This window comes from Sporothrix schenckii (assembly GCF_000961545.1).
Source record: "Sporothrix schenckii 1099-18 chromosome Unknown Cont48, whole genome shotgun sequence".
Classification (NCBI taxonomy): domain Eukaryota; kingdom Fungi; phylum Ascomycota; class Sordariomycetes; order Ophiostomatales; family Ophiostomataceae; genus Sporothrix; species Sporothrix schenckii.
This window is the reverse complement of record NW_015971149.1, coordinates 2,151,049-2,175,974: the sequence shown is the minus strand read 5'-3', so window position 1 is coordinate 2,175,974 and position 24,926 is coordinate 2,151,049. Positions and strand designations below refer to the sequence as shown.

The 24,926-nt window shown below is 49.1% G+C and overlaps 2 protein-coding genes across 2 annotated transcripts; both read left to right on the top strand.

Moving 5' to 3' along the window:
- Window positions 1–188: 188 nt before the first annotated feature.
- Window positions 189–1,064, top strand: SPSK_00868 (uncharacterized protein; the record flags this gene model as incomplete). Its single annotated transcript, XM_016727814.1, has 4 exons — window positions 189–287; window positions 365–700; window positions 770–906; window positions 968–1,064. 4 exons carry the CDS (start codon window positions 189–191, stop codon window positions 1,062–1,064), a joined length of 669 nt encoding a protein of 222 aa, XP_016584536.1.
- An 18,037-nt stretch (window positions 1,065–19,101) lies between these two features.
- Window positions 19,102–22,460, top strand: SPSK_00677 (uncharacterized protein; the record flags this gene model as incomplete). The annotated part of the gene is made up of 2 exons (XM_016727627.1): window positions 19,102–21,015; window positions 21,078–22,460. The coding sequence occupies 2 exons, from the start codon at window positions 19,102–19,104 to the stop codon at window positions 22,458–22,460; spliced, it is 3,297 nt and encodes a 1,098-aa protein (XP_016584535.1).
- Between the last annotated feature and the right edge of the window lie 2,466 nt (window positions 22,461–24,926).

Here is a 24,926-nt window from a genome sequence, read left to right as displayed (position 1 = left end):
TCTTTCCCTTGTCCGCTGCTTCAACGCAAACAGCTACTGTGGGGCTTCACCGCCTGGCAGCCCCACCAATCAACAGAAGCCTCTCTTTCCACGCCAGTGATTTTCATGACGACATAAACTCGTTTTGGGTGGACAGGTGCAGTTCGACGACAGCATTTTGTGAGTTTCTGAGCACGGCAACACGTACAATGTTTGCACAAAGGATAATGCAGAGGCAACAGCCTGCGGCCATTGGCCGGCTTTTCCGGCGCTCGTTCGGCAGCACCTTGTCGATCAATCCTCACATTGTAAGCGATACCAACGACTACAGAGCAAGGATCGATCAATTGATACACGACGCAAGCTAAAGCCAACACCTCACCAGAAAGCCTTCCGGCTGGCCACTCTGCCGCCGTCGTATCTCCTCACCTACCTGGACACTCCTAGGCCGTCAGCGGCCACGGCCGTCGGCACGACCAGTGTGCTGCCTCCGACGCCGCGTTCATTTGTCGCCAGTGACCGGTTCATGGACATTCTCAACGACGTGCTCCGCGAGAATGCAGCCCAGGACGATGGGCTCAGAGCACAGGCCGTTGCATTTGCAGCCCCAGGCGGCACCATTTTCAGCAATGCCGGCGCGAGCCACACCGGATCCAGCACCACCGTGCAGCAGGGCGGATCTGGCGGCGGCGGCGTTGGTGGCTGGGTGCACCTCAGCGATGTATGTTGTCTGAGATCTGTCCTCTAATAGGTGCCATTTGCTATCTTGTCTGACCACAGCTGCTTCTAGCTCCGTAATCCGCCAGACTTTGGCCGGATTGCATGGCCCGAAGACATATTTGGCAGCATCGAGGTGGACAGCACGGGTACACTGCTCGACAACTTCCAGCCGTCGGGCAGCTACCGTATTCTCACGAACGAGGGCATGTAAGTCATCCTTATTGACCTATTGCTTAGTGACCGTGCGCGCCGCTAAAACCAGTGACAGGCTCGGCCTCAGTGACTTCTTGAGGGAAAAGCTTGTCCAGCGCCTCAAGGAGGAAGACGAGAACGACACCAGCGACCGCCCGCAGATCTTAGACTGAGAATAAAACTAAATGAAATGGCCGACCGGCCAAGGCCCATTCCGCTCACAGCCTCGCTGCGTCATATCTGCAGGGTGATGTACATTAATAAAGTGCATGCGTGGTATTTGTCAAGAGCTATCCGAAATACGCCGTCGTCGCCCTTTACCCCTCCTCCGCCGCGACTTCTCGCTTCAATTCTCTGTTTTGGGCAATAGTCCGCTTGCCTATTCTCTCCCCACTCTATCCTTGTTTGTCCTGTTCATATTTTCTGTCTCGTATGCTGGGAATGCTGGGACCGGGTTAACCGTGCTGGGGCGACTGCGTTGATAGGCTTTTGCGCACATCTCCCCACCACTCCAAGGCCTTTCTCGCTCCGATAGCCGTCTACGGAGGGCGTGTTCTGCAGATGACTTGCATGAGCGACGAATGGTATGCGAGAGACGGGGAGGGTGTGCTGCGCTGTAACAAAACAGCAGTGGGCACGATGACACAATGCACGCAATTCGGATACGCTCGGACAACGATGCAAATGCATACGATAGCATGCTCGCCGACCAGATGCCTGGGTAAATACAATACGACAGCCCCTGAGGAGAAAATCGTATAGAGCGTCTCGGAGACGATACAAAGCGAATACAAGACGGCTCGCGTTAGAAGGGGCTGTTGCTATTTTGGCGAAAGAGAGCAGGAACAGATGAAAGTTCCCATGGAGCACACTTTCGTGGACTTTTGGTAGATGGAATATTATGATATCCGAGATAACTGCCGGACGATAAAAATGTGCAAATAAAGATGAGCGACCACAAATGTCAAGACTCTCTTGGCATCTTCATATCCTGTCGAAGCTGTATGGAGCCAGAGAACAGGGAGATGCAGTGGGAAGATGCATATCAGCCGACGGGAAGGCTCCCAATAGCCATGCTTCGTCGTGGTATCATGTTAAAACAAATCAAGCATATCCTCTGTCTCGTCATTCGAAGTTGGAGGGGAGTGTGCATGGAGATGGAATGTAGGCGAGTCGAAAATGTTTATTTTTGTTTCAATAAACATGTATTGCAAGCCTATTGCTTCACTCTGTCGTTTTCTTATTAGAATTTGATTAGCTCCACACCCTTAGAACGTCTTTTGTCTCCCTCCGGTACAGATATCTTTCTCTTTCTGCCTCGCTATTTCCCCAATATTCCAAACACTCTATTCCTCCAACCCCTTGGCTCCCTTGTCTTTGCTGTTTGCACATATCGTGAGCGGATAGAGTGCCGGGATATTTCCTTTTAGTTTCCCATTCTGCTTCCTTCCCGTGTTTACGACTGCTCTGGTAATAAACGTGCGTCATCCTTCAATCTCTCGTAGATGAAAACACATATTCCACTCTGTACTATTTCAAATTCAGATGAACATCCAACTAGACCAACCAACCACCTCCACACTTTTTTTATCCCGATACTAAGACTCTACCAGACCGGGTAACAAGAAATCCGAGTCTCGATTGTAAGTACATGCGCGTGCATACGTGTTTGCGTACGCCGATACTTTCTGGATCGAGCACGTATTGTGAAACTGACGATGAACTATCCCCTCCCGCGGAAAAGTAGATTTCGAATAATTATTGCGAGCAGTGTTATTTCTCTATTTTATTACTTTATTTTGAATCCCCTGCCTTTTCTTCTCTTTTTTTTTTTTTGTACGAGCCCGTATTGTAAATTGTTTGTTCATAGCTAGAGGTAAGTACAGAGCCCCATACCTGTTTATGTACGCCCACTTATCTCTACGTATTGTATATGGTTCTTGCCTTCAAAACGCCAACGCGACAAAGCATGAGAACTTGAGAGTAGTTAAAATCTCTGAGAAACAAAACTAAGTGAAATAAAAATAAAACGAGGGTGTCGTATCTGCTCACGGCGACTGATTTCCTTTTGTCTAAATTTATTTTGTGCCCACTCTATTTGCTTTAGCCGGAAGCAATATGGCCAAGGTTCGATCTCTTCCGTTTCCATCCTCATCTTGCTCTCTTACTCCTCATACTATGGTATATTTCGGGATTTTGTTTCCTCAACAAGCGAGGAATCGGCAAGAAATGAAAGAGAAAGGTGAAATACCATGATTAAATCTCGTTGTTCCGGGAACACGGGGCAACAGGGACTCCGAACTTGGGATACACAAGTCGACGAAGTACGGAACGCAATAAAAACAAATGGAAATACTACTATTTTGAAGTTTAGCCAAACTTCGTTTCGAGGTCCCGCTACGTTCAAGGAGACTTGTATAGATCAACAGTAGTCTAGATCGAAGCCTGGCTAACAAAGAGTCGGTCGTCGTATATACACGAAATGAAAAAGAGAATAATAGAGTTCTTAGACCGATTTAATACGTCGTCGTAGAAGGGGCTGCGAAAAATAGCCTGCCGTGATTTCGCTGGTTTGGGCAAGCTGTGCTTCGCTTACCAGGGCCGCCGGCCTCGGATAGACTTAAGTTGCCTGCGTATATTTTCGAGCAGGACGGCTCAACTTGGTTGCGTTGTCTATTGTCTGCCAAGACAATTCCAAATAACTATTCACCAAAAATGAACTCTTGAATTGTCTGATTTTCACTGTTGTAACGGTTCATTTGAACAAGCTTCACAGTGATAAACGACATGAAGACATGAGATGAAATGAAGGAACAGGGGAAACGCGAGACAGGAAGATGCAGGTGGAGGTCCAGGGAAATGATGAGTTTATTGTATGTCCAAGAAACGACGATGACTCACAAATTACTTGTAGCCTCGTGGGTATCAATATATGTCTGACAACTCATTGGCAAGCAGTGATAGTTTTCTCTTGCTTCGCTTTGAATTCAGTAGGAGTCTCTTAAAAGGAAAAATCCTCCTTATAAAGAAGCGGCGGCAAAGATCAGTAAGGTCACGACCATTGAGTTTACTCAAACTCTAAATCGTAAGAACCAAGATCTAACAAAGACTGGACGAGATCTTGGTGTCGGGTGGAAGCGTGGATGGCCTACACCTTCCCCTCGAAAGATCGTGTCGATCTTCAATCAACAGTCTTGCTATTGAGGGTTGAAGATAACATTGCGCTTGCATCGGCCCGAAAAAGTATTCAGTCGGCACCTTTTTCGTGAGGCTTTATTGAATCCAGACACTTCTCGGAGAACATCTTCTCATAGTTCCTGTTGGTTTAGACTTCTAAAATACGGAACCATGGAGTTTCCTGTCCCCCATATTTCCCAGGAAGTGAATTGTGGGAGGAAAACATCATCGTATGGGTGGCAGTGTTTTGATTTTATCCGGCCAGCCGTTATCTTGTTTTCGCGCAGAAGATCCTCAGCGCGGGAGACTGTAGTTGAATGGTGTATCGACTGCCGGCAGTGAAGGGCATCAACTGTGATTACTTCGGCGTCGGCAATTGAAACTCTCACGATAGGGATGTGTGCTGGAATGAAAGCCCACTTCGGCAAAGGTTAATAGGCTTTCTTGTGTTTGGAGTTGGAGGCTATTGATCGTATGAGTTGTGGCTGTGTGGCGGTGCCGTATCCACTTCTTTCTAGTTTTGGTATATCGTGGTCGTAACATCGGTCGTTTATACGCTGTTTGCTCCAGCCATGAGCTTCTGACGATATACCGAAGTAATGCGATAGACGTTGGTAATAGCTGGCCGTTGTTCTCTCTTGCTTCGATGTGGAGCTCATGTCACAGCTCTCTTGCGGTCGTCTTGGCATACGACCCCCCTTATTTGATCCTCCTTTCCTTCCTTTTATCACTGGTCGTAGGCTGATGCTGGGCTGACATGTTGACAGTTGCCGGGAAGACGCTTCGGTGAGCTACAGGTGGTGACGTTGTGTCGTGGTGGTGTGTGTCGTTGGGTGTTGCTCTTGTAAAATTATACATGACCAACTAGTCGTTGTATGAGTGCTCATTGTTCATTCCTTGTTCTTTAGTGGAGTGATGGTGTGATATTGGCCGAGGGAAGTCGTTGATCAATTGAACAATTTGGAAAGGAAGGACAGGCACCAGATTCTTATATCTTGCTGCTGGAATGTCGCTTCGGACTCGACGGAGAGTATCTTTGTGGACGTTATTTATTGCGGTCGCGAACGAATACTTGTTCTCGGAGGTCGGGATTATGGAGACTTGGCAGGCACACTCTTTTCGATATGTCTCCGTTGTCGAGGAGGAGCATTTGCGGTTAAGGTGCACGTTGCAGGCTCACAACAGACCCATATAGAAACAACAAAGCAGAAAAAAAAGAACAAAGAATTTTGTGCCTCTGAAATAGCCGTCGAAAGACGGACGAAGGCCCTTGTTTAAATGTTTTCTGTTGTCCTCACAAGTCGACGGACTGCGGACATCGTTTCCAAACATATTTGAGCAAAAAAGAAGCAAATTGAAGTCCGCCATCGTTCGGATCTAGTGGTACGGTGCAACCAACAAACAAAGAAGCGATAGCTATAGGTTGATACCGTCTCTATAACCATGTCAACTCAGCATTTACCGCGAATGTTCGGGGCCAGGAGCGATTTCTTCGGTGCCGAACAATACTGTGGACGGTTTGGAGGCTGCAACAAGGACCGGGTCCAGGCCATTCTATACCAACGGGTTCCGAGCGTCATAATAAAGTGGACGAAGAAGGACTGACGTGGTTGGTGAAGACTTTTACAAAATTTAGTGTTAGATATGGACTGCTGAAGACATCGGTTGGCGATATTGTTCCACGGATGTTGGCTTCTTGCTTAACGAGTCTATGTGTACGATGTGTATCGAGCAGTGCATCTTATATTGTGACGACTCCGTTGCGTGTGTCGGCCTTTGTTAACCGCACTTACCCTAGATTTATCTATTCATGTTTCGATGCAGAGAACGAATGACAGGAGCAGTGATGACCTAGACGAAGTGTGAAAGAATTTATTGCTTTGGATTTCGGTGCCGAAAGAAAGAAGGTGATGGAGAAGTGCGGTGTCGTAGTCCGGATGTGCAACCAACAACCTGGCACCGAGTCGAAGGGGCAACAATTATCTGAAGAGAGTATAAGAAGACCTGATGTAGTTCACTTCAATTTTACGCCCAGCTGTACCTGTTGTTAGAAAGCGTCCGTATTATGGGTTATTAAGCCATTCTAGTCGATTTCGAGATGCTTTGCATCTTTCCTATCAAGATCATTGTGCCGTCAGTCGGCCATGGTCCATTTGTGCCCGTCCGATGTTGACATTGGCATGCAACTGAATGTCCGGTAACGGTTGCCATTTCTCGGCTGTAACGTGGCAGAGGTCTTGGCAAGTGCCATTTGAATAACGTGGTGCCATCGACAAGTGACAAAATGAGAGAGAACAGGGAAAGCGAAATAAACAGTTTCGTATCTGAAGAATAGACTCGGCCATAAACTCATCCCCGTGCAGTTGTCCACAGCTTGGAGCAGCGGTGTGTAAATTAAGTCCTTATAAAGACGGAGAAAGCCCACCAATCGTATTCTTATGCCCGAGATGGAATGGAATCTCAAGGATGTCAGAATATCATTGATGGTATAAGTTCAAAGAATATTCTGCTCATGCCGTCGGCCAACTCTAGTTTTCTCGAGTTTCATTTCAAACATGGAATAAAAAATACGAGTGGAACTAAGCGACTTTATACAGGGAATAAAACCTGTCGAAATCAAAGCATGGGAAAGTACATCTGGAATTGACAAAAAAATGCAAAGAACACTTATTTCATAATGTGCCACGTAAAAGAAATAGCTGTCGGAGTAATGTCAAACGCTGCGACCGTGACAGAGATGTCTGATGTAAAGAGACAATCCGACAACTGCATGTCAGGTGGCCGTTTAATGGCTAGTCTCGGCTGCCACGCGACCATGATGCAACGCATAAATTCCAATGGGTGGATTGTTGACTTGATAATTGCATGAGTAGCTTTGCCATTGCCTTCGTTCATAATTTAGGCACGAATATTAGCCTAAATTGCAAGCATTGTGATAGTTTTAGCCAATATCTTCTGCGGCAATGGTCAAATTCACTGACGATACGAGAATCTGCCAAATGTCGAACGACGCGAGAATGAGAGACACTCGTTAAAAAGCGGCCACAAGGTAAACTGGACAAAACTATTCGCTCTTCAAACGGGCTGCAGGGTCATTGATTTTAAAAGACGAAGGTCGGTTCGAGGAGGGCGATCATATCAGAAGCTGCTAACGCATTAGTGGGCTCATTCGCCTGATGAACGAGGACGATTGAGGCATAATATTTCGGCCGCCGAAGATTTCACATAAATTGATTACCAGACCACGCTTTGTGCCGTCCATGAGCGATTCTTCCCAGCCGGTCGACGGTTGTCCTGAAAAGAACGGTACGCCCGTGACAAGTACTACTTTAAATTGTCCTCGATAATGTTAGTAACGACTTGACTGGAATTCTGATAAGTTGGAATTATGTACTGCTACCAGATTAAAGCGTGTAGGAAAACATTGGCCTTTAAGACGTAGAAAATCCAAAATCCAAATATGTCTCATACGAAGCGCTGCTTTTATAACACGTTTTATGTAAGCAGCATATAACGTGTCAACTGTGTCTACTTTGAATACGAGAGCTTTTCTATTTGATAAAAAAGTACGGCAAGTTCCGTAACGGACAAGACACATCTCACTACAGGTATTTGAAAACAAATTATTTCGAGTCGTCTTGACCTTTGAATTTGGCCCCGCTTCAGTCATTTTCAGCACTTCCACTGTCTTTCGAACTCGGCAGGATCCGTTGTCCCAAAACATTGATGTGCGTGGGTACGATTACCGTTGCAGTCGGCAGAGCAAGCACCATGTGTCAAAGGGTTGCAGTCCGAGAAACTTGGATTTGAATCCCAGACCTTGACCAGGACCCAACCAAGATCCAGCAGCACTTGCCGGGCTGTCAGTCTCGGTTTGCTGCCGAACCAGATGCGACAGATCGCCGGGTCTCCCCGGCAGTTACTCTACAGAGGATGGATAGATGCAGTAAGACAAAAACTAATGATGTGATACAAATAAAGGGACCAGTATGGGTGAAAAGAGATAGCTGATCCCCGTGGGCCATTCTTTGCGGATTTTTGGTTTCAAGATTATCAACAAAAGAACAGGCAGACTATTAAGGGTGATCTTGCAGAATATCACTACTGCTGCCACTTTACAGTGCAAGCCCTCACGAGTTGCATTATACAGAACCTACGAAAATAATCCCAGCAAGACTCGGGTTGAGTTTGGTCGTGTGGTGTGAAGATCCTGGTGAAAATGGCGTCTCTGTTAAACGTAGAGCTTCTGTGAAGCGAGATGAAACTTGGTTCACAGTAGAATCAGACGTTCAAGATCCAATAGGATGCCCTCCATGCACACGCAGAGAAGGGGGGACCTTTGGCTGTAGCGCCACGGCGCCACTGCACTACAAGGAGAACCATCGGCCTGCACGTCTCGGCCACCTGCACCTTGGGGGAACTAGTAGCACGAAGAGAAGGAGAGAGAGGAGATGGACAAGCGTTTGTGGATGTTGTTTCTACCACTTTTGCTTTTCTGTCGACGTTTTATTGGCGGCTGTAGACCAGGGGTATTGTTTTAAGGGCTTCGAGTCTGATGCTTGTCTTTTGATCTTGAAATTTCGTGCCTGTGGTCTTTTTTTTTTTTTTTTTTTTTGGATATCTGCAACGTAGCCAAGCACCTGCTGGGTATGACTTTGAAAGAAAAATCAAAATTGCCTGGCTAAACGCCCGCCATCGAACACTTTAGTAGGAGTGTGGTGGCACAAATTTAGTATTGAATGTGGGTTGTGTCTTGTATTGTCTGCTCTCGTCCAATATAGCATTGTTTTCTAGGAACGACAGCAGAATTTCGAGATCCATTGCTACATATGGCACTATGTATTGTGCCTCTTCCTTTCCAGTACGCATAGTTTCTTTACCGTGCTTTAGGACCTGGGAGACTTGGTACTTTTTTAAACTACAAATATGGCACGAACCCGGAATTCATCAGCAAGTACGCGGTAGCTATAAAAGGAAAAAAAATAATACTGGGTAAGGACTGTAGGAGTCGAATCAAGACACCGCCACGCAGCAAGTGCACGACATTCTATGTTCTGACGAAAATAGTGGCTTCCTTTCTCGGGATGTTTATTTTCTGCTCCATTGTTTTCGACCTGTGCCCAACTGAGATACGGTTCGACCATTCACCTTGGCCCAATACGACATCTCACGCAATACAAGCAGGACACAGGGGTCGTATTCCATCTTCAATCATCTATGTACTTGTGCTGAGAGAAGCAAAGACCCAAAATATGGACGCAGTGCGACCACATCCTCGCCTCCGCACACCTTTTATTCTCTTCCTTGATGCTGGTGGTGTCAACAAGGACAATGGGACCAACAAGGAGACCGACCGTCTATAAGTTCTTCTAAGACAGGAAGCAACACCACAAGTACGGCAGGATGACGATTGCTGGTTATCAGACGGGGCTTAACCGCCATGTCCTGGGCTGGATGCCTTGTGCAACCACTTCCCTGGGAAAATGTTCTACTGTCCTTTCGTTGCATCTTCCATATTACAATCTACCAGGCTGTCTCTTTCACCGTTTTTTGTCTTTTCTTTTTTGTTTTCCCTCGTCTTCTTTGCCTGCCCTTTATTGTTCTCCTCAACTCAAGCATACCCTGCATGGGTTGGGGCGGCAAGGCGTTCTGGCGTGGATCGTATCCGTGCTTGAATAAGACCTTTGTAAGCCAGGAGCTGGGCGTGCGATTCGAAAAGGCGTTTTTGGGTATTCTGACAAAGTGATTCTGCTCGTTCACGGTCCACGGAATTCGCAGATGTCAGCCCAGGCACTGTGACGGGCGAGAATCAACGGTCGAGGCGAGAACGGGAGACACAAGTTCCCGAGATCGATAAGCTGACCGCAGCTTCAGCCGTTGCGTTTGAAATGGTCAAATGATTTTGCTACTTTTAGTACACACGGGCTATGCATCGCTCTTCATGTCTTCCTTCTTGGCACTTCATTGTCGTGATACTTTGTCGGACAAGCAAAGGCATTGGACAAAAAATAGACAAGACCGGAATCAGAAAACACGACATTTTGGACGCAGTTGCCCGTCAAAGCTTCAATACGCTGTCGTATCCGAGAGAGCGTCCGTGCGTGGATTCGCCATATCATGTACGACGCACTCAAAGGTCCTCTGGGATCTTGCGCACGGAACTCTCGGGCGTTGTCTGCACTGACGTGCTTTGCTGTTCCCTCGACGAGAACAACAAAGTGTCGCCAAATTGACGTTTTTTTTTTTTTTTTTCTTTAATGTTTTTATTAATCGACAACTCCTACGACATACATCTTTGTGCTTTCGCCGTATATGTGTTCTGTTGCACAGCATAGGCTACAAGAGAAATATCGCGAGGCGGGACCTGTGCTGCGTGCCACGTGCGAGAGCAAAGGAGTGTAGAGTATGGAGAAGGGACAAAGGAAAGGAGTAATTGTATGAGAACGCTGTTGGTGGGTGGGATTTGTTGTCTTATTATTTCAGTGGCGACATATTGGACAGGCCTCTGGCGAACCAAGAGTGGAGATGGCGACTGAACGGAAAAGGAAAACAAAACTGTCGGTCATGAGTAGATGGCTTTGTAGGCGAGGTGAGAATATGAAACTTGGCTGTGGATGGCATTTGTTTTAGGCGCCGACTTCCCAATCTCGATTGTGCTGGGCGTGAGGTTTTGGGAAGACTAGGATGCATTGTCGCAGAGACCCATTCTTTTCTATTCTATTCTTTTCTTTTTCGTTTATTTTTAATTTTATTTTATTTTTCACCGCTACTGTTCTCGTGTGTTGCCGGGCCATATGTTTGGTGAGATATGCGAAAGACCAATCTCGCAGGCTGAGACGAGTTCCTGATGGCCAATTTTTTCTTCTGTGCACCGTTTCCCTTCAATTGCACAGAGCCTCTGGAACCATGTGCCCTTGTCTTATATATCTTTTGGTGACTTGCCATTCGTTGGTCAACTGCGTGCCTTCTACTCCGGAGTTTCCACAGACCCGACTCCTCACCTGTATCCTTTGTTTCGTCCCCGACTCAGCCAATGGGAACGAACAAGACCGATTCGACGAGAATTCGAAGTGTGCATTTGGAAACCATTCGCCGTGGGCTTGCAGCATGTTGCGGCACACACAGCAGCTTGCAGAGCAACTGCTGTTATCACATTTTGTATGGTTGGGAGTAGATCGGCTTCCGATAAAACGCCAGGAGAGGCCCGGCCGGGTAAGCCAAGAAAGCGACCTCACTCTCAGACGTGCAGTCCCTTTCGGAAAAGCACAAGGAAACGGCTTTGTATGGTATTAAGGAAAGCTACAGCAGCAGCCCTGAGTAGAAAGAGGCGATTTCCATGAAAGCTTACGCTTGTGACGTGTGCGATGAGAAAAAGTTGACCTTTTATTTTTATTTTTATCTTTATCCTTCTTTTTATTTTTAGTATTATTAAACTCTCGCCGTAATTGACGATACCCATAGGTCGTCCATTTTCGTTTGTGGCCCAAACAGGAGAGCCACTTCGCCGTTCGATACACCTTTGTTGTCTTGTGTGCATCTCACACACGATGACTCGCAGAAAATACGGCTGTCCTACTGGCATCCTGCATCCTTTTTCGTGTTTCCTTCTTCCTCAACGTTTTCTCCACCCACATCCGTTTCATGACATCCTCCTGTCCCTCTGCCTCACCGTCTTATCAATCCACGTACCGGAATTTCCTTGCTTTTGGAATTGTATACCACGCAGATGCAGTTCTTTCCTGCACAATGTCGTGATCTGCGTGTTGGTCGGCACTCATTTTGGATACCAATTTTTCTAATTTTTCTTATTTTTCTACTTGTCGGCCCCAATTGCCGCGCCCTTGTCAGCACTGAGCCACGTTGCTTCCCGACGAACATAGCCACACACAATTATCCAGTCGAGCCAGGCATTGTTTTAGTGTCGAGGGAATGGTTTGGTGCACAAAATGGCCGACAATACGACCAAGAGTAGCATCGCTAAAAAAAGCTTGTTTTCACCTCAGTCGAATGTTGACGTTTGCTTCATTTAACGTTGACCCTTTCCAATTTCCAATTCTCTAATCTACACTCTTTCGTCAGATACAGTACCGTCGTCTGAAGCGGACTGTTCCTAATGTCCGCTCCTCCATTTTGCCGACGTTGCCGATCGCTGTTGGAAAAGGTGCCGTTTCGGCCAACGGCTATACCTTGTTCGCCTGAACTATGACTGCCAGAAATCAGAACAGGCACAAGGGTGACGGGAGGCAGAGAGATGCTTCGCGCAGTGTCCCGAGGGCCAACGGCGACGCATGCACAATAGCAAATGACATCGAAGCTGTCTTTAGACAGCAGGCAAAGTGCTTGCGCACAGCTGTCGTCATCGGGTTTGATAGTTGCCGACAGGTTAGTAATGTAAGCGCAAAAAAGGAGCAGGGGTGCATTTTTCGAGGCAAGAAACAAAGTGAGCTTGCGCGTTGTCTTCGTCCTAATTGTATTGGGTCCCCTACTGATAGCTCGGCTCTGCTCAGCTCGTTTATTTCGCGTGCTTTGAATGACAGTTTTCGCGATAAAAATGGTTTTGCAATTTGGACTCGCGCGGTTCCAAAGGGGACATGTCGTCATAGGATGCAAAATGTAGCGGAACACACCTGTGCGTATATCCATTATAAGTGATGACTTGACTATATGCACTGTACTGCCATATTCACTGCACACTTCGCAGCGAGTGACGGACGGCAGGATCGGAGTATTTTCCCGTTTCGTGGTCGTTTTATTGTATCCACGGGGACTTGGATGGACCCTGGGTCTCCGGCTTTCTTCAGTGGCCAATCTTGGCTCCCCAAACGAATACTCTAGTTTGTTGTCTCTACCCCTTCCAATCAAAAAGTCCGCGCGGCCTACCCAGCTGCCCATATCGCAAGGTAGTTTATCACGAACAAATACAAATATCGACGACTGTATGCGGGGTAGGAAACGGTGCGTTAGCGGGAGCGGGCCCGGCTACGGCTTCGGCCACGGCCAAGAGGAGAATGGAAAGTCAGATGAGAGACGAACTGCACCCAACAAACTCGTGAAAAGGGAGACACGGCAGAGAATTAGCATCACTCTCTTCCCACAGGCCAGTATGGCGTATCAAGACGTGGTGACTTTATGGATATTTGGTTCTGGTTTTCTTATCATTCTGCAAAAACTGCTCCTCGACGATATTCGGCAATCCTGGGCAGTGCAAGACCCTTCATTTGCATTCGCTACTCGCACATTCTCGCTCTCGGGCAGTAATGGATTTTCCTCTCCAGAGACGTATGTTCTCTTCGCTTCTATTCATTGCCGACAACGCACTGCTCAACACAGTGTATTTTCTTATTTTACCACTCCTACCGCGTCTATATTAAGCACACGAACGAATATGTCTAGTGACGCAATGCCATGGTCAGGCACGTCTGTTGGCAATATGCCAGTATACGATAACCGATCGGGAAACCGTCCCTCGTACATTTCGAGTCTCTTTTTTTAGTTGCCGACACGGCCGGTCGAGAAAAAGTCAGTGTTCGATGTCGGGTGGCGGCCGTATGCGTCTGTTGGTCTCTTGTGTGCTGTCTTGTCATGCCCAACGGAGGACTGAAACATCTGGCACTCACCCATTTCATTGTAATATACATTTTTGCTTCTGGCGCCCCCAAAAGTAGGCTGGCCGGGGTCTTGGGTCGGCGACCATATGCGGGTACTGCTGGCATACTTTGGGTTTGTACATTGTGTCTGTGCCGTCGTGCGTCGTGGTGCTTCGTCACTCAAGACATACAAATGTACACAACTGGCTGCGGTCGTCGTCTCCAGTGCGTCTTAATAGGTTTCCATTATCTGCTCTTATTGGGCTGTATACCACGAAAACGTACAACACAAATGCGGAGTGGCGTTAATGCAGAAAACGCGAGAAAAAAAATGGAGCTTGGATAAAGGGAACTTGACTTCGGAACGAAAAACCAAAAGTGACCGTTTTCCTACATTCCCAACAAAACAAGAAAAGAAAAGAACAGAGCAGAAAAGAAAACCACTGCATAGCACTGCAACAAAGCAATCAGACTCTTTTCCCCAGTCGCGGCGTGCTGTCGCCCGTATCGTTTGTGTTGCCTTGAACGATCTGTGCCGTTGTTACAGGCGTCTTCGTGAGACGTAAGGCCCCCCATGCTTAAGAAGACCAACAGTGCAACACGGAGCCTTCTTGAAGGACTTCCTATCTGGGACTCATTTTCTTGTCTCGGGCTAGATTTCGCGTGCTCCATGCTGCAGAGCTAAAAGAATATGGAGGGTATATGTGATCTCGTATACACAGTATGACGCTTTTGGTTGGCTCTTTTCCGTTGTTGTTCCTGCTTGTTTGTCTGAGTCGTTGTCCATCTTCATGGGCAGCATAATAAACACGGACTCTAGCCGTAATATGGAACAGTCATAAAAAGGCACACATATGGATATTCAGGTCGTTTTCCTTATTCGGCGTTTTATTAGCAAATAACACATATGCTGAAAATGGGATCATAGCAAAGTGCCAAGTCAACGCACGCTTCACGTCGCCGGCAAGCGCAGCACGAAAAACACTTGTTGATGGATGAAAGACAAGAAATACTGGAGCAAGGCGCAGGGATGACAGCCTTATCATTGGGTTGCAGAGGGGACAAAGAACGACGTTGGCTAGAAGTTTGGTTGTGGAAGGACAGAAGAACTTGAACGAACACGAAATAGTGGGTAAGCCGCGAGAAGGAGCGAGGAGTGTGCTGCCATGTTCAGCGGCGCAGCGTTTGCGTGGGGCAGGAATCCACGGAACGGCTAAAGAGGTTCCCGCTGCGAGAGAAGGAGCCAACGACGCACCGCAGCAGTTGCTCAAATGCTAAAAAAAGGTGCGATGCTCTCTTGGGCAGGTGCGAACTTGGCATTTGCGGTTGCATTTGCAAGAACGAACGACTTCGTGGAAGGTCTAACTGAGAAATACAGCAACGAAGAAGAGAAAGGGGGCAGGAGGCAGCTGTTAATGCGGCACGACGGCGCCTGCTATTGGGGTGTGGCTGCAAAACTGGAAGGAGGGGCGGGTGCGATTGCATTGTCGTTAGTGGCCTTGGAAAGAGCGATGCACGCAAACGACGGCCAACCTACCGGCGGGACGAAGCAAGAAGCCGCTGGCGCGGGATTGGTTCGTGCGTGGCATGTCCTTTTCTTCTCGATCTGTTTTATTTTATTACATTTTTATTGCTCCCCCTCTTGTTGTAAGAAAGACACACGGCCGAGCATCTCTTTGTCTATGTTATCCCGAAACGTGCGTCAACTTAGTTGCGTCGTTGCCATCTTTCTCGCTCTTGTCAGACCAATGAGGGGCAGGAGCGACTGGGATTCGTGTGTGTGGGTGTCACCTGCTCTTCTCCTCCATTTCCGTTTTGGGCAGTGTTATTTGGCTGCTCCTTCCTATTCGTCCCTGCCCGCCCTGCTAGATTCTTCAGCACTTGTATCTTCATTCCTTGCCTGCCTCGGCCACCCACCCCTTCTCCCTTCTCCCTTCTCTCATCTCCCATCTCCCATTCTGTCGCCGCGTTGCACCTCTTTGCCACCAGCACGCAAATAACGGTCTCAGTCGGTGAGCTTTCCTGCAACGGTGGTTCCAGCCTCGCCCACGCCGTGCCCACGCCGCGCTTCCCCGTCCCTCCTTCACCCACTCTTTTCCGTGCCTCGCATTGTCTTTGCAGATCTGTGCCTGGCTATAGGCTTGCATGTTATTGGCAACGTTGGATCCCGTCGACAGCGGAGCATCAGCAGTGAGACTGGAGCGGGCCTCGATCTGTCGAATGAAGCCATTCCAAGTATCCAAGCATCCAAGAGTCGAGGTAAGCAAATAATGGGCATCCTCTCACGGTCGCGCCGAGGAGGTCCCGGAGGTCATGGCCCCAAAATATCCCCCTGCTTTACATGTGGTTACCAGTGGCTCGTTGCCTATAAGGCTATTTTCTTGGCCCACTCTCCATGTGGCAGGCGGGTCGCCCGTTGCTGGGGACTCACGCGGCTCTCCGTTTATGTCTTGCCGTATTGTCTCATTGTCGCGCTTTCTGAAAGGAGTCATAGTCTGTCTTCCGCTGTTGTTGTTTCCCAAGGTTATGAATCGCCGCTTGCATAATCACTCTATTTCCTTCGCTTGCCAGTTCATGCCATCATGCTCTATGTTTTTCTCGTTCCCTTTTCTTCCCTATGATCTCCCTGTGGCGGCCGTCGTCGCGGCCTCGTCGCTCGCCCGTTCACGTTGACCCGCCATCAATTTAATTCCGACGCCCTTGCATCGCCCATTGCGTAGTCGACGGCCGCATGCTCCAACCTGTCTCTTTTTCGTCGCCCTGCTTTCCCACAGTGCATGCGCTTCGCCTTGAGCCAATTCGTATACATCTCGTATACGATAACCACTGCAGGTTTTCGCACGACAGTCAAGAGACGGAAAGGTCAAACGAGCTACATATTGCGACACAATCGACAGGGAGACTTAGAATTCACGCCCAGCAGACGAGTTGGTCGCCCCGATCGCCCCGTGTGGCTTGCGTCGTGCATGGAAATTGAGCAAGTACAGGACAGAACGGCCTGCCTGAGTGGCCCGAGGCTTTGGACGTGCTTTTGCATTATGCCCTCACCTTTTGGCTTTTAGTCTTTCTCTTTTTACGTGTTTTTCCCATCGTCCTTTTATTTTAATTTCGTTCTCTTTTCCGCTCTTGCTTCCTCCTCACACTTTATCCGCTCGTTACGACGAACCTGCTCCAGCTTAACCATTTTCTTTCGTGCTCACTCTTCCGTCGTGTCTGCTTATCTTCGCCTCGACGCCTTGGCACTTTCCATTCTATTTTGCGTACCCGATTAATTTATTATTGTCGGTGTCGTCGTCGTCTGGCTCTCAGGCCGTCTGGATTGATTGCCGTCCTGGGCCATCTAGAATTTTGTCCAGCATTGTCCAGCAAGTCCTGTCGAGGTCAAACAACCCGGGTCTGGTAGCCGATGATTTCGACTCGTCCATGCCTTTCCAGGACGGAAACGAAACTGGCTGCCAAGAGAGCCCTTTGTGTTTACTGTCCTATGCACACGAACAAGATGAGTTGCAAAAACGCGATGGACTACGAATAGAAAGTTGGTGAAAGATGAGGCCCTTGCAGCGCAACAAACAATTCTGCCACAATGCAGCAGACACGGCCTAGCCAATAATAGTGTTCGCCTATTTTCAGAGAACAACATCTCGATCAACAGCAGACGCATCTTTGGGATACACAGTCTCTGCACTTCCATCAGCACTTGCTCTCCGCCGCCCTCTTCTTCGCCTTCCAAGTGTGTCTCATCGTCATGCTTCCGTTACAGCGGGCCTGTACACCATTTCTTCACAGGTATGTACAACAGAGCGCCTCTGACCTACCTGTGGTCTTGACGAGCTATCTTTGGACCAAGATGGGTCTTACACGCTGATTCATTCTCCAACTTGTCCTATTTCTTCTGCTCCCCGCCGCCATATAACCATCTTTAATAATTACAACGAGAAGCCAGAGGGCCACGAGCAAGCCAAGAGTGGTACTCTTCCCTTTGGATACAAAGCCAGTGGCGGCTGAACATTGACAACAACCTGGTCGGGAACATTTTCCTCTTTTCCATGCCTTGGATACAGCCGCTACCTAAGCCGTCCATCTACCCCTGTCCTTGTCTTACTGGCCCGCCTCTTGTCCTCGCCTTGTCTCTGTGCACTCGTCTTATTCTCTTTCATTCCTTTGCCCTGTTTGTCATTTGTGCACTTTGCTTTGTCTTTCTTTCCATTTTTGTCTTGCATGGAGCTCAAACTCATGAGCTTAGCTGATGTACCTTGTCAATATCCCAGCACGCCCAGCACTCCCAGCACTCCCAATACACCCAGTACAACCAGCACACCCCTCTCTCCATACACCAGCGCCTCACAACACCCGCACGTTATTACCTGGCTCCAATGTGGTCCTCGTCACTGTGTCGTAAAGTAGGCTGCGTTACCATGATCAATTATCTCTATGCAAACACTAAGCTGAAACTGCCTGCATCCGGTGTACTTCGTTCTATTTATTTTCTTTCGTTCTTGTTGATTTTGTTTCCAGCCTTCGTACCTCTCTATTCTCTCGTCTTCCCTTTTCTATTCTTATTTATCTTGGCCCTTCCTTTACGTATATAATATTTCCCGACCGTCATATGAAGCGAAAAACCGACCCTTCGTTTCCATACACCGTATGCCGGGACACTGTTAATCGTGTTCGTTATTGCTGCCCCTGCACCCTGGGAAAGCTTTGTCCTTGTCCCGAACAGTTCCTTTTTGCGGGTATCTAACGTCAATAGCTAGGAGCCCTCGCTTTTTTCCTTGCCTTATTTTTGTTTAAAACTATTTTACCTTCTTTTCATCTCTCCATCTTTCCATTTCGAACAAACACATGTCATACTTGTTGCTTACCTTGTCATCACTTTTGTCTTTATCAACCTTTCCTTACCCCAGCCTCCATTCTTCCAGCATCTTTGTCATCGTCCGGTTTGTTGACATTCAAAGTTTTGCTCTTTTCTCGAGCATCGTACCTCCCAAGCGCCTGCACCGCACGCCAGCACCATACACGACTCCATAACGTACCATCGCCCTCTCGCTTACATTCGGTACGCAATAGTGCCAGCAATAAGTCAAGCTGGCGTCACAATCGAAACCGCAGCTTTCGGGCACAACGGCCAAAGCTCCCGCCATGGTCTTCTGCGCGTACTGTGGGAAGAGCTTCACCCGCAAGGAGCATCTGGAGAGACATATTCCCAGTCGTACGTCTTCCATTCGGCCCCAAATACTCCACTCTATTTGCGCGAGCTAACAGATACGCAACCTACAGATACAAATGTCAAGCCTCATCGTTGCAGCGCGTGCCAATTGTCTTTTGCTAGAAGGTAAAGACCTTTACGAACGAGCTGAACAAGTTCTCGGTCTGAGAAAACCACTAACTCTGTCGCAGGGACTTGCTACAAAGGCACCACTCGACCTATCATGAGGCCAGAGATCCTATGGAACCACTGCCTGGAGGTGTTCCTACGGTTGCGGGCCGTACGCCCATTGCTTGCCAAAATTGCGCCAACGCCAAAACCGGTTGTGATAAACGGGTGCCCTGCTCGCGCTGCGCAGAGAAGAACCTACCTTGCGCTGCCCGTTTTGCCCGCCGCTCGTCCAAAGCTGCCGTACGCGCGGCCCAAGCCAGTGCTGCTGCCGCCGCTGCCGCTGCAGCATTCACAGCGCAGATGGCGACATCGCCAACGCACTCTGTCGGGCCCCAACCTTTGACACCGGCAGCATTTATTGACTTGGAACACCAACAACAGCAGCAGCATCATTCTTCAATGGTTGTGGCCGGAACAAGCGGTATGAAGCTTGACTCGCCTCCGTTGCGGACGCCGTTGGGATTAGAGCAAATGGTTGTTGGTGACGCAACAGGTCTAAATATGTGTCTTTCCGATCCGAGTGTGGGACTCGCACCTTCTCAGCTTCACCATCAACACCGCCACCATTCGCACCAGCAGCAGCAGCAGCAGCAGCAGCAGCAGCAACCGCACCATCTGCATCAGCACGCCCACATGCAACATGTCCAGCTCCAGGATGCGGCACACCCATTTGGCCAATCCAAAAAGTCTCCGCTGCAAATGAACAACCACTTGAGCCCCGACAACTTCAACTCCCCGCAAGGCGTCCGTGGCGTGGACGGCCTAGATGAGTTTATGGGCTTTGGGGGCAGTGACGATTTCGTGGGACCGGAAACGAGCTACCAGGATCTCATCTGGGCCGATTACCCCATGGATATGGACATTTACGCCAATCCACTGCAGCTGGGCCGGCCATCGGACATGGCTGCTGCCGCCGCTGCTGGTCTGATCCCGCCATTCACGGCGACGACAGAGCTGAGCGACATTTCTTCGAGCTCGGAGCCGATGACCGTGTCTTCATCGCAGGGCTCGGTACACACACGTGGCACCAGCATCCTGTCTTCGACCGGCACGGGCGAGTATGAAGGGCGTAAAAACAGCACGGCCAGCACCGGCCATGGTTTGAACAGCATGAGCGATCTTGGCCGCGTTGCTAGCAGCATCCACGTAAACGGGAAAAGCTTTGTCCAGCAGCAGCAGCAGCAGCAGTACTTGCAGCAGCCGTTGACCATGTTCGATATGGCGGCCATGGCGCCATGCAGTGAAGGCAGCATCCCCGAGTTTGAGGTCGTGGTCGCATCCGAGGCAGCCTGGCCGTTGGCCCGCTGTACGCCGCCCATCTACTCGGGCGCTTGTCCTCGGACAGCCATCGTGCACCTGGAGTGTCTGGAGCAGAAGTCCAAACAGGATGGAACGTGGACAGCGCTCGAGCAATTCCTCGACAGTCACCAGGCGGAAACAATAAACGCGCCCCAAGTTGTGCCGTTGACATCCCGGTCCCGCGACAAAATGCTCGCCATCACACAGAGCTTCCTTCACAAGGCTCTGGATATTCATCGGTCTGGTATGTATCCAAAGAACGGGGCTACGAGCCCTGGGTCAGCAGACTTCAACTTCAACTTCATCGTTCTGCCCCCATCGCGTATTCTGGAGTATTTCCTCAAGAGCTACGTGCACAGCCTGGCTATTTACTACCCCCTGATTGTGGGCGGCGTTGTGGATCCGAACGAGATGCTCGACAACAGCCAAGCGTCGACGCTTCTGGTGCTGCTCATGATTGCACAAGGTGCCGCAACAGTGCCTATGGCAGAGGCACGCTACCTGTCTGCCGGCCTCTCTGAGACGTGCCGCATCTCTTTGTTCGACATTATTGAGAAGAATGTCGAGCTGTCTGCCGACCCGACAGCACTGCGGTGCGCGCTTCTGTTCACGCTCCTGGGTGCATGGAGTGGTGACAAGTGGCAGATGGATATTGCAATGGGCCAGCGCAGCATGTATCTTTCGGTAAGGTTTTTATCTTCACAGAATTGGGGCCTAGTTCCAATTGTTTACTAACCAAGTGGTAGATGCTAAAACATGCCGGTATGCTCGAGCCACAGCCATCGATGGTCCCCAGCCTGGGCAGCCCTATGAACGCAGAGCTTCGATGGCGCTCGTGGCTGCACCGGGAGTCGCAGAACCGGCTCGTTTATAACTGGGTCATGGTCGACCAGGAATTGAGTCTGTTCCACGACACTGCGCCTGTTCTGTCCATCAGCGATCTTCAGTGCCCTCTGCCGAGCTCGGAGGCACTGTGGCTTGCCCCCACGGCCGAACGTTGGGCCGCCATCGCCCAGAGCACCTACAGCACAAGCTCCAATGCGAGTAGCAGCAACAGCGCCTCGGCATCGTCAGTCACCCCATCGCTTTGCGAGCTCTTCCAGGATTTCTTGCACGACAACCTCGCTCGCCGCAAGACCACGCTGTCGCCACAGCAGCTGCGCCTTCTTCTGCACCCGCTTCAGGGCCTTCTCTGCCATTTGCGCCAGATGCTGTCTTGCCTGCCCGAGGTGCCCCCGGTACGCCGCACCACAAACCGCACAGTCACCAAGGCTTCGACTATGCAGCGTCTCGAAGAGGTTCAGGCACAGCTGCAGCACTGGTACGAGCTGTCCATGGCTTATTACAAGGCAAATCCGGGCTGCGCCGTCACAAAGTGCAATTTGGTACTTTACCATCTAATCTCGCTCAATGCCGTCACCAATTTCCCAGAGATCGAGCGCCTTGCCCGCCGCGATGGATTCTCCAACTCCACCGAGCCCTCCGTGCGGCACAAGCGCTGCATCTTTCTACGCGAAGAGGCTATTTTCCATTGTGGCCAGGTTCTACGTGTCCTGCGGCAGATGCCCTCTGACCGTCGCCCCAGTTGGTGGAGCGCTGCGCTGTATCGGGCCGTCTTGATTCTCTGGGCCGAGAGCGTCTGTCACTTGGACAGCAACGCGGCGGAGCAGCAGCAGACGGGCAATGAGCCGAGTAATATCGCTGCTTCTGCTGCCGGGTCGCGGTCAGCGGTTGCAGGTACTGCATCACCGACATTGATAGGATCGCCTCTAAAGACGGGCCCGACACTGTCCCCAGGCCTGAGCCCCCGGAGCCAGGGTGGTCACCCGAGCGGGAATGGCGTGAGCGATGGTGCCAATGCGCCATCCTCGAGTGCCACGTCCCTCGTCGCCATTGACAGCGTGACCCCGGAGGACCAAGCAGTCATTGCCTACCTCTGGGGAGGCGACGGTGTCACAGCCGTTCTGACCCACAGCGATGGCAGGCACTTTACGCTCGACACGCCCTCGGAGATTCTGGCGTACGGCGTCAAGCGCATTGACGAGGCTTCCAGCACGCGCATCAGCGACGGCATCCGCCGCAAGCTTCTTTCACTGGCAAGCAACTGGGCTGGTCAAGTACTAGTTTGAAATGTTCCCCAGTTCTGTTCTTTTTAATCGTAGTGTTTTGTACATGATTTGGTTTCATCCTGCTTTACTTTTTGGGTTGGCATTGCATTTGATGGGAATTTTATTGAACTGGCAAACACAAGAAAAGGAATTTACGGAGATGGGACACAAACTTGGGAGGGGTTTTTGTTTTTTGTCACCTAGGCACACCTGGCTTCCGGGAATTTGGTTTTCTCCTTTTGCTTTCTTTCTTTTCTAATGTTTGTTGTCCTGTTTGGTGAACTTTGTTGAGTTTTTTACGTTTTTCAAGTTATATCAATTTTCTTGGAAATTGATCGCAAGTTTTTATTTGTTGTCGAATATAAATGTTAATACTGACAATAGTTTTACACTGAATTCAAGATGTACTCTCTAATGAAACACTGTTTTTTATCTACCACTTTCAATGAATCCCGTTTATGGTCTCCTGTTCATGAGCCTAATGACCTCTCGAAGAAGTGACTACGATGCTAGCGCCCAGTTACGTATTCCAAAATTCAAAAAAATAAAATGAAAAAGCTTACAGCACAATCCCAGCAGTGACAAGTCCACATGGCGAGACTGAATTAAGTTTGCCAGAAGCGGCCCGGATGTATATTAGACTGGCTTGTAGAGGTATCAACAATATACAAAATAAGCGTACGGAACCGTCTTGGCTCGTTCTAAGCTGCGGAAAAGACTGCCAAAATCCCAGATTCCTGGTGGCGTATTTGCCACACCATTTGAGTGTGCTTAAATTAATTAGAATGGTGCTGCTATTATTGTCGCTAGGCCGGGATTTTATGTGTATATTGCTTCCAATCAGTGATGCACCAGAAAAGTCAGCGTATGGCAAAGTAGGCTTTACGACGCGGCTGATGTATCCAAGACCAAATATAAAAAGAAAAACCTCCGCGACAGGGGGGTGAGATACGACTTGGTGAAGGATTTTGGGTTCTGATCAATTGGAAAAGCTAGATGATTGGCTCGTTAGATTGTACTCAGCAAACGTTTATTGCGGAAAGCGTGAGATTGATATCCGTGCCACTCCAAATCACCTCTGCCCATCATTCCGAGGTGTAAATAGAGCAGACAACGTCAGATTTTCTTTTTCCATCTTGTTAGAACAGAACGGTTGACTTTGTTTCCACTTTATAATTTGGAAATGAGGTTGCCTGCCTACAGCCATTGTCCTTTGATATGATGAGGTGCTGGTTTGACCAGGTCATCTATATCACGTTGCATTATTATACTATACCCTTTGATATTACCCCTCCCTTTTCTAAACGGAACGAATATATTGAGGGGCGTACGAATAGCACCATATCATGCCGCGCCGTAGCAGACACATTTTGATATGCTGGCTCTATACTTGCAATTTTGTATGCCACAAACGGGCCATTCATGGCCCCCATCTAGCCCTCCAGGATCAGCCTCCTCATGAACAGAACGGCCTACGCTGCGGCAGAGTACGTGTTGTTCCTGGATGCCGACGCCTGCCAGCCGCAGCATGGATTTTGTGTGGTTTTTGCTACCTGCTTCCCCGCGTTCCGCCTTTTCCGTCCAGCGGGAGAAAGAACTGTTGAAGTGCACAGATGTATGTAGCGACGAAGAAGTAGGCAGGCCCGGGAGAAAGAGACCCTGGCCCTTGTTCCATTTGAAATAATAAAGAACACTTGGCCAAGGCGGCGCGAGAGGCAAGACGTTCCGCTGTCATCCAAAGCCGGTCGTTTTCCCGATTTGGTACAGTAGTCGGATGTTAGCTGTGCTCGATTGTATGTATATACGGGCAGAAAGAATAGGATTGTGTTCTCAGTCAGACTTGGTGGACAGCAGGAACCGCTACGCTGTCGGTCCGTCAGCCAATTTTGCGTGACATCTGAAGTACAGGGTGATTACACCGTCGAGGGTCTGAATTGCGATTTCAGAGGGCCGCATCAGTTTATGGAGGCGTAAAGAATCGGTATTTACCGTGGGGACGATACTAATCACAAGAGTTGGAAGGAAGCCGATCACGGCTCCGAAGGCGAAGGTACAGTGAGAAATCGTACGTCAAGTGTATATATACTGTAAGGATGGGGTCAACTGAGAGCCCATTGAGATATACAATTGAAATTCCAGCGACAGAGCAACCCAATATGCCGCGAACCCGCGTGTCAGGAGTATATAGCAGGACTGCGATGCGTTTCAGGCTAAAGGAAAAACAAAAAAAATCAAGCGATGGTCTGCCCTGATAATGACAGACCTATTATCTTTGGCAAAACAAAATAACTATCAGACACCTGTGGCGCCTCTAGCTGTTCCTCTACAGACGCTGCCTCCGAGGCCGTTCTTTTGTCGATATTTTGTGTCGTCCTTTCATGCTGTCATTCGTCCACTTCTCCGCGGGTTAGAGGTTGCACCGCACCGGCTCGTTGCGGCCCACTGGCACATACTTTGCATCCGGCGGTGCAATATAAATCAAACTAC